The sequence below is a fragment of the Osmerus mordax genome, chromosome 26, assembly GCF_038355195.1.
Source record: "Osmerus mordax isolate fOsmMor3 chromosome 26, fOsmMor3.pri, whole genome shotgun sequence".
NCBI lineage: Eukaryota > Metazoa > Chordata > Actinopteri > Osmeriformes > Osmeridae > Osmerus > Osmerus mordax.
In genome coordinates, this window is record NC_090075.1 from 8,740,260 (window position 1) to 8,750,533 (window position 10,274).

General features: G+C 41.7%; 1 protein-coding gene across 1 annotated transcript; it reads left to right on the forward strand.

Annotated features, from left to right (window-relative positions):
• The first annotated feature begins 1,299 nt into the window (after positions 1-1,299).
• Positions 1,300-9,960, forward strand: LOC136936285 (vitellogenin-like). The gene is made up of 34 exons (XM_067230066.1): positions 1,300-1,339; positions 1,428-1,448; positions 1,541-1,692; positions 1,781-2,032; positions 2,130-2,291; positions 2,384-2,532; positions 2,657-2,807; positions 2,901-3,058; positions 3,146-3,311; positions 3,392-3,517; positions 3,599-3,817; positions 3,907-4,124; positions 4,234-4,331; positions 4,448-4,572; positions 4,654-4,755; positions 4,866-4,985; positions 5,114-5,300; positions 5,396-5,489; positions 5,612-5,797; positions 5,891-6,029; positions 6,128-6,347; positions 6,446-6,996; positions 7,076-7,117; positions 7,193-7,261; positions 7,369-7,575; positions 7,826-7,968; positions 8,099-8,237; positions 8,331-8,460; positions 8,549-8,726; positions 8,867-8,961; positions 9,074-9,168; positions 9,281-9,446; positions 9,597-9,758; positions 9,848-9,960. Exons 1-34 carry the CDS (start codon positions 1,300-1,302, stop codon positions 9,958-9,960), a joined length of 5,175 nt encoding a protein of 1,724 aa, XP_067086167.1.
• The last annotated feature ends 314 nt before the right edge of the window (positions 9,961-10,274 follow it).

Below are 10,274 nucleotides of genomic sequence, written 5' to 3' on the forward strand. Positions count from 1 at the left end.
AATTAGTGACGTCATTGGCACTGGAAAAGAGCGCACAGAGGAGAGAGAGAAAGAGAGACTAAAGGAACCCAGTCCTAGCCTGGTGCACAGGCTACATTAGAAATGAAAATGTCCGACTCTGCGAAGTGGGGAGGGGGGTTGGAGTCGTCTAGTGCTGCATTAACTTGCAGTGGGATATTAGAAATTCTCTCTCGCAAATGTCCAACTTGGTTGAGTGGGGAGGGTGGGTGGAGTTGTCTCGTGCTGCATTAGCTTGCAGTCGGAAATTAGAAATTCGCTCTCGCAACTGTTCGATCAGCCACAACTTTTCTTTGTTTTCAAAGCTGCCAACTAGGGTGGCAGCTGGGGTGGCAAGGCTATATTTAGGGTGGCAGTTGCCACCCCATCTACCCCAGTTGATCCGCCCCTGGGTGGGTCACAACGACTGATGGGTCAGAATGACCCGAAGATAATACAAGGGTTAACCTGCTCCCGCCCAGGTTAGCCGTTCAGCATGTGTTACCATGGCGATCTACCCCGTTAACAAGTGATACTCTGTCGTAGTACAGAAAACTCTGGGTTGAACCTGAAGTTACCTCGCTAACGCCAAATCTTGATTCGTAGTAGACCTACAGGCCGTGTCAACGAAATAAATAAACAATAATACATCTAATTGATTTGATAAATAAAGGTTGTGCAAATGTTTTGATGTGGAGCCTACTATCAAAGTGTGCTTTCATAATCCTTGGTTTGGTATAAACAACATTGCTTCTTAATTTTTTTTAATTTATTTATCAGGCTATTTGTACGATGTTGGCAATATTAGAATGCTTTAAAAAATGGGGAATAGCGTAGTGTTTGAAACGCTGAACTACAAATTAAGCGGTTGCAAGTTCAAATCTGCCTGAACATGGTACTTTTGAGGTATAACAACAAATTATCCCTATCTGTGTCTAACTAGCCCTGTCAACCTATCTGTAGATTGTTAGTAATGTGACCAGCAGACAAAATTATTTTAAACAACAGTATTAAAAAAGCACTGAATTCGGCAACTTGGACATTGAACAATTCATGAAAAAACAACCAGAGAAAGGCCAGGTTGACCTAACCTAGTGTGTGTGACATTTGCAATCTCATTGATCTGTTAGTTTTTGTGTATATTTGTATATTGTGTATAGTGTATTTTAATTGTCAGATAACAGGTCAACATGATAAAACTGTATTTGTTTAATGATATTATTTATTTATTTATTTGCACAGTCAGCAGAAATTTGCTTTAAAAGGACGTCTGAGAATGTTTTTCGTTACATTCCGCCGAACATGAGAACGGTAGTGCTTGCCCTGACTCTAGCCCTTGTGGGTAAGTCTAAGTTGTTATTATTAGATGATCATTTGTTGCATTATGTTTTTGTTGTATATGAAGTAATGTGTCTGCTTAAAAATTTCAGCAAGTCAACAGGTCAATTTTGGTAAGTGTTTTTAATATTTGTATATTCATTCATTTCAATCAGAGATTAATATACAGATTACTTACAAAATTCGACATAATTGTTCATTGCAGCTCCTGAGTTTGCCTCCAGCAATACCTATGTGTACAAGTACGAGGCAGTGGTCTTGGGAGGTCTGCCTGAGGAAGGTCTGGCGAGAGCAGGAATCAAAGTCATCAGCAAAGTTCTCATCAGTGCAGTTGCCCAGAATAACTTCCTGCTAAAGGTACAGGATGCACATCAAGTTTCAATACTCAAGAGTCAGGAGTTCATCTTCTTTTCATTAAATGTTCCTTTTTATTGTTTTCTCGCAGCTTGTGGACCCAGAGATCTTTGAGTACAGTGGTGTCTGGCCCAGAGATCCTTTTGTTCCAGCTGCAAAGCTCACTTCAGCTCTGGCTGGTCAGCTCCAGACTCCCATCAAGTTTGAGTATGCCAATGGAGTTGTGGGTAAGATACATGCCCCTGCTGGTATCTCTGCTACGGTGTTGAATGTCCACAGAGGTATCTTGAACATCCTTCAGCTGAACATCAAGAAGACACAGAACATCTATGAGCTGCAAGAGGTCAGGCTTCTATATTAAAGCTCAAATGAAAGGGTTAGCCCTACTCTACCACTACTCTAACTCTTAGCCAAACCATGCTGTCTTTTATTTTCACCAGGCTGGAGCTCAGGGAGTCTGCAAGACCAGCTATGTCATCAGTGAGGATGCCAAGGCTGAGCGCATTCATCTGACCAAGACAAAGGATCTGAATCACTGCCAGGAGAGACTCGAGAAGGAGTTTGGTTTGGCTTACACTGAGAAATTGGTAGCTTCTCAGGATGTAAGTAGCCGTTTCATTACCTTCAGTTTATTCTGATAGATATCCGTATGAAAATCTGACATTTTGTGCAACATTACATTTTATCTTTATAGTCTAGAAAGAACTTGAGAGGAGCTGCAGCCTACAACTACATCATGAAGCCAACTGACAATGGTGCTCTGATTATGGAAGCCACTGTTACTGAGGTCCATCAGTTCTCTCCATTCAACGAGATGACCGGAGCTGCCCAGATGGAGGCAAAGTATGTTGTCTAATAACCGATATCTGAGAAACATCTGGAGATCTATTTTTATTGATACATTGATACAGAGACAGTGTATTCAACATGTAGAGCAATCCATAATAAGTTAATATAATTTTCATAGACAAAGGTTGACATTCCAAGAGATTCAGAAGGCCTCAGTGGAACCCATTGGAGCCGAATACATTTCCCGTGGATCTCTGCAATATGAGTTTGCCACTGAGCTTCACCAGATACCCATTCAGCTCCTCAGGATCAGCAATGCACAAGCTCAGGTATTGAGGGTTTAAATCCTTATTCAACAGTAAAAAAACAAACATAAATGGTTCTCCTCAAATCCTTAATACTTTTTGTCTTTTTCTTTACAGATTGTTGAGGTTCTGAACCATTTGGTTACCCACAATGAGGCAAAGGTTCATGAGGATGCCCCTCTGAAGTTTGTGGAGCTCATCCAGCTCCTGCGTGTGGCCAGAATGGAGAATATCGAGGCCATCTGGACTCAGTACAAAGCGAATCCAGCTTTTAGGTGTTTAATTACATAATAAGAACAAATATAATTTGAATAGGAAAAGAAATGAAGAATGTCACTAAAATGCACGTTTTACTTTTTTAGACACTGGATCCTGAGTGCCATCCCGGCAATTGGAAGTCCTGTCACTGTTAGGTTCATCAAGGAGAAGTTTATTGCTGGTGACCTCACTATTCCTGAGGCCGCTCAGGCTCTAATGGCTGCTGTCCACATGGTGACGGCTGATCTGGATAGTGTCAAGCTTGTAGAGGTAGGTAAACCTTCAAGTCAACATTAAGTACTCTTATGAATATTATAAAACCAGACCACAATATAAAGTCTCTCTTCCAGGGGTTGGCTTTCCACCACATGATTCAGCAAAACTCACTTCTTCGTGAAATCGCCATGCTTGGTTATGGTACCATGGTTTTCAAGTACTGTGCTGTACACACCAACTGCCCTTCAGAACTTGTGAAGGTAATGTAAATATTTCTCTCTTAGGCAGTGTTTACATTCATTATCCTGGAGATTGAACAATTTCATGTTTTTTCTCAACAGCCCATCCATGACCACGCTATTGAGGCGCTTGCAAAGGGGGAAATTAAAGAACTTGTAGTTGCTCTTAAAGTCCTGGGTAATGCTGCCCACCCTTCTAGTATTAAGCCAATCACAAAGCTCTTGCCTGGATTTGGAGCTGCTGCTGCTTCTCTGCCTATAAGAGTTCAGGTTGATGCCATCCTGGCCCTGAGGAACATTGCCAAGAAGGAGCCTAGAAGGGTAAGGACATTTGTTCATGGCTATGGATCTCACCGTAAACAAGTTAACTTATCATTTATATCTGTCAATGTCATTTCTGTGAATTATAGATTCAGGAAGTGGCTGTGCAGCTGTTCATGGACAGGGCTCTCCACCCAGAGCTCCGCATGGTTGCTGCTGTTGTGCTGTTTGAGACTAGGCCTCCGATGGGTCTCGTAATTACCCTTGCCGATGCGGTGCAGAAAGAGACAAATCTGCAAGTGGCCAGCTTTGTGTACTCTTACATGAAATCCCTGACTAGGAGCACCGCCCCTGACTTTGCTCCAGTGTAAGGATAAGTTGCTTCATGTATATCTTTGGACTACATGACACAGTTTGCTCACAACTGTCTTATATCTGACTTTATTGAACTATTTCATATATATCTCCCATTTCAGTGCTGCAGCATCCAATGTCGCTGTCAAGATCCTCAGTCCCAAATTCGATAGGTTGAGCTATACCTTCAGCAAGGCCTTCCACCTGGACTCCTATTCCTGTGAGGGTCTTTTTTGGCAACTTGTTTTTGGTTTATCTTAAATGTACAGCATTCATTATTGTCTATTATGTCTTGTGAAATCATATGTGAAAACATATATGTGTTTCTTTCATAAGCTCCTCTGATGATGGGTGCTGCTGCCAGTGCTTTGTACATCAACGATGCTGCCACCTTATTACCTAGAGCTGTGGTAGCCAAGGCAAGAACATACATTGCTGGAGCAGCTGCTGATGTTCTGGAGGTACGAGCTCTTCTTTAAATACTAATGGATAGCAATGAACTTGTTTTCTACGTTATTCTAAGTCACCATCTTCTCTTTCAGGTTGGAGTAAGAACAGAGGGAATCCAGGAGGCTCTCATGAAGATGCCCAATATTGCTGAAAATGCTGACAGGATCACTAAGATGAAGCGTGTCATTAAGGCGGTGAGTGAAAGGGATATTTTGAAACTACTTTAAAGGGTTGTTGAAAAAACGAATTAGTTCAGATAAAGTGTCGAAGGTTATCAAAGTTTACTCTGCTCTTCCATCCACAGCTGACTGACTTGAAGTCCCTGCCCACAAACAAGCCACTAGCTTCTATGTATGTGAAATTCTTTGGACAGGAAATTGCTTTCGCTCACATTGACAAGGAAATGATTGAACAGGCCATACAGGTACGACACACACAACAACTTTTAAAAACAACTTAAAACAGGGAGACCTTTCTTTTAAATATAATGTTCCATTATATCTATGACTTCCTTTAAACATAATGTTCCAATATATCTATGATTTCCTGTAGCTGGCTACTGGACCTTCTGCGCATGCAATTGGAAGGAAGGCTCTGAAGGAGCTGTTGTCTGGAGCCTCCTTCCAGTACGCAAAGCCTCTGCTGGCTGCAGAGGTACGTCGCATCTTCCCTACAGCTGTTGGTGTGCCCATGGAACTCAGTTTCTACACTGCTGCCGTGGCTGCTGCAACTGTACAAGGTAAGCTGTCTCCACCAACAGAGTAATGTAAACGACTGCTGTTACAATATTGATCAAATTCATATTTTATACTTGTGTTCTCTCCAACCCCACAGTCAGAGTGGCCATGACTCCTTCACTTCCTGAGGCTTTCCATCCTGCCCAGCTCTTGAACACAGACATTCAGCTGCATGCAGAGATAACACCAAGGTAGTATTCGATCAGTTTGCTACAGGGATACTAGTACAATTTTACACCTATACATTTGTTATGAAAAGGTTACTTCATGTGATACAATTATTGTTACAATTATTTATTTTGTAATGTTTCAGTGTTGCCATGCATACATTTGCTGTGATGGGAGTGAACACTGCCTGGATCCAGGCTACTCTTATGGCAAGGGCAAAAGTACACACAATTGTCCCAGCAAAAATGGCAGCTAAAGTTGACATTGCAAAGGGCAACTTCAAGTTTGAGGTTTTGCCTGTTCAGTCTGCAGATCACCTGGCAACTGTGCGGTATGTAACTGCTTCTTTTAAACTTTACATCTGAAAAAACTATTGCATTGTGTACTATAATATTTGAATGAATTTCATAAATCATTGTTACAGTGTTGAGAGTCTTGCTGTGGCAAGAAATGTTGAAGACCTTGCAGCTACTAAGATGATACCAATGATTCCTGCCAAAGAAGCACAGCTGTCTAAAGATACTTTGAGATCAAAGATCTCATCCTCACAGGAAAGTGATTGGGTAAGATGAGTAACCTATTTGAAACCATACCATTTGACCATTTACAGCATGAACTTCTTCGTATACCCCGGAGATCTAATCTATTGTATATGTTTCAGTCAAGATCATCTGAACGGATTTACTCTGATTTGCCTTCTAATATCATTCCTAAAATGAGAAGGTTGTCTGCACAACTGAAGAAGAAATTCTGTACCGCATTCAAAACCTTTGGTATCAAGGCATGCGCTAACATTGAATCCCAGAATGCTGCCTTCATCAGAAACTCACCACTCTATACCCTTATCGGGAAACACTCAGTCACTGTTGATTTGTCACAAGGCAAGTGAAATTATAAATGTTATATTTGATTGAAATACAATTACAAATTAGATACAAATTCCAATGTCTAAAAATATTGTATCTATTTTTGTGGATAGCTTCAGGCACAGTCATTGAAAGAATGGAGATTGAGGTCCAGGTTGGAGCAGAGGCAGCTAAAAAGATTGTCAAAGTGATCACTGTGAATGAAGATGAAGAATCTCCAGAGGCAACAAATGTCCTGTTGAAACTCAAGAAAGTCTTGGTTCCCGGTGGCAAGAATGGTACCAGATCTTCCTCCAGCTCCAGCAGTTCTAGTTCCAGCAGCTCTCGGTCTTCTTCTTCCTCCTCTTCCTCCTCATCTAGCTCATCCAGCTCATCTAGCTCATCCAGCTCATCCTCCCGTAACAACAAAAAAATGCTGATTGTTGGTGCTGCTGCAGCTAACAAGCAGTCTAAGAGAGTACGTAGCAACAGTAGCAGCAGTAGCAGCAGTAGCAGCAGTAGCAGCAGCAGCAGCAGCAGCAGCAGCAGTAGCAGCAGCAGCAGCAGTGGACGCAACAGCCAAAGGAACACCAGAAGATCACCAAACAGCTCTTCCAGCTCCAGCTCCTCCAGCTCCAGCTCCTCCAGCTCCAGCTCTTCCAGCTCCAGCTCTCGCATGTCAAAGGTAAGGTAGAATCAAAAAGTACTCTTTTTCTCAAAAGAACAATGCATTTACTGAAAGGTTTGCTTTTCTATTATGGCAGGAACTCATTGACATGAAGTTTACCAAGGACCACGTCCACAAGGTAATTTTTCATATAAAATGTTGTGTGTGTAAATAAACACCTACTTCAATCTAACCTGCCTCGTCACTCTTGCAGCATGCCATCTCAAAGGAAAGAATGTCCAGCAGAAGCAGTGCATCCAGCTTTGAGGCAATCTACAAACAGGTGAAACAATACCCCTAACAAAAAACTTCAACAATAATTTATTCTCCCACAGCTCAAACCAACCCTGGACACGAGTATGAGAATAACTTCACTTTACATCTTGTCAGAACAAATTCCTTGGCAATGCTGTTGCTCCTTCCGTGACAATACTCATCCGTGCTGTGAGAGCTGACCATGCAGTGCAGGGATACCAGATTACTGCCTATCTGGACAAAGCTACTTCCAGGGTGCAGATCATCGTGGCTAACCTAGAAAAGGATAACCATTACAGAATCTGTACCGATGGAGTGTTGCTGAGCAACCACAAAGTTATGGTAAGCCTGAAGACATCTGATGCTGTCTAAAGTGACAAAAACAATGATTAGTAAAAGTATTTTCATGGGCACTGCTGTTATCTAGAAAAATGTCCCCTTAAACCACCCTCTACCATTTATTCTGCGCTGTTGGTGCAGGTTATAATATATTTAGTTTGTTATTATGAACTACTATAATTGTTTGTTTGACAAGCTATCTGAGGTCCTGCAAGATGCACATAACAACCCACAACAACATTTATCCTCTTAGGCTAAGATTGCATGGGGTGTTGAGTGCAAGGAATATGACACTGAGATCACAGCAGAAACTGGTCTTGTCAACGAAAATCCTGCTCTCCGTCTGAAGCTGTCATGGGACAAGATCCCAAGTGCCCTGAGGCGAAATGCAAAGAGGTACAATCTCTCATTACACTATTAGTCATTCAACACTATGGCTTTGTGGTCTATACTATGTGCAAAATTGTTTTAGAAATAATCCTCAACTGTATATGTGAATGTTTAAAATGTTACTTTCTTGATCTAGGGTCACTGAGTCCCTTTATAGTGCTGCTATCCTGGCTGGGGTTAGTCAAGGAAAAGCCAAAAACATAAAGAAAGAAATCAAACTCACACTGGCTCTTATCTCTGCGAGAAGGTTGAATATTGTGCTGAAGACTCCAAAGGTGAGCTAGTCATCTGTTTTTAACTGAGGTTACTTTTATAGAAGCTGGTTTTCCATCCATTATTTACATTTACTTCATTGTTGTTCCTTACAGATGACCATTTCCAAACTGGCGTTGAGTCTCCCTATTGCTTGGCCTGTTGGAGACACCGCTGCTGAGCTTTCTGTGCTGTCAGACAACATTGTTGACCAAGTGTACTACCTGTTCTCCAAAGCCAATGCAGGTGAGAAGAATATGATTATTCAAAATAATGTTTTAGGTATAAATGGTTTAGTGAATGGTGTAATCATTTTACTTTTTCTTAACTCTAGCTGAATGTAGCATGGACGGAAACACACTGACGACATTCAACAACAGGAGGTACAAGAGTGACATGCCACTCTCCTGCTACCAAGTTGTGGCTCAGGATTGCACACAAGAGCTCAAGTTCATGGTTCTGTTAAAGAAGGACAATGATCAGAACCACATCAGTGTTAAGATCTTTGACATGTGAGTATTCAATAACAAGCACAACATGATGGGGTTAACTAACTAAAATATATTTTTTAATCCCTTACTGTTCATGTTGAATTGGGGCATACTGTATATTCGATTTTTACAACCTAACCAAATTGGATTATTTTCACCAGCGATATTGAGCTGTATCCCGAAGACAACCAGGTACTGGTGAAGGTCAATGGACAGAAAATTCCCATCAGCAGCCTCCCATATCAACATCCTACAGGTTATTTTCATTCATTATAAAATATAAATTTCCTTTAACAAGAGCAGCATATTAAATGGCAGGTTTGGCAATATTAGGACATTTCATGAAGATAATGCTCTTCCTCACCTAGGCTCAATCCAGATCAAACAAAAGGGTGATGGGATCTCTCTCCATGCTCCAAGCCATGGTCTCCAGGAGGTCTACTTGGATAAAAATGCATGGAAGGTAATAGAAACCTTCTTATAAGATGTATTAATTTCACTTGATAGGTTAACAACTTGGTTAAGATAAAAAAAAAACAGGAGGTAAAGATAACATAAGATTTTTGAACTACTAGGTCCAAGTTGTGGACTGGATGAAGGGTCAGACCTGTGGTATCTGTGGTAAAGCTGATGGGGAAGTCAGACAGGAGTTGCGCATGCCCAATGGACGCCTGAGCAAGAGCCCAGTCAGCTTTGCCCATTCCTGGGTGCTTCCAGCTGAGAGCTGCCGTGACACCACTGGTGAGTGCTTTCTGGTTTTACTGAAAAGTGGGGGATTCAACCTTCACAGGAACATTAAGAATGAACAAGAATTATACCGCCAATAGCACAGCAATGGTGGCACAATCAAGTATCTGGCTAATTGCTATCGTTCTGTACGACTGTTTACAGAATGTCGCTTGAAACTTGAATCTGTGAAGCTGGAGAAGCAGATGATTGTCAATGGCCAGGAGTCCAAATGCTACTCTGTTGAGCCTGTGCTGCGCTGTCTGAACGGTTGCTACCCAGTGAGGACCACCCCTGTAACCATTGGCTTCCACTGCCTGCCCACCGGTGAGTGCATGATGGTCTACATATGTTTAACTGAAATGAAAATGCATCAAATCCTGTACCTTGCTTTTTACCAACATTTTACTTTACAGATTCCAACCTGAACCGTTCAGAGGGTCTGATCAGCATCTATGAGAAGAGTGTGGACCTGAGGGAGACAGTGGATGCCCATGTGGCCTGCCGTTGCACCGCTCACTGTGCTTAGTCTCATTGCGGTTTCTGCGACATTTTCCTTACTTGAACACTTTTGGTTAATAACTTTGTTTCAAATGTCATTAAGAATAAATTTCACACAGCATTCTAAAGACAAAAGGTTTCTTGAAAATTATTTAACATTTTTTAAATGATGACTACATTTTACATTTACATTTAGTCATTTAGCAGACGCTCTTATCCAGAGCGACTTACAGTAAGTACAGGGACATTCCCCCGAGGCAAGTAGGGTGAAGTGCCTTGCCCAAGGACACGTCAGTTTGCATGACCGGGAAGCGAACTGGCAACCTTCGGATTACTAGTCCG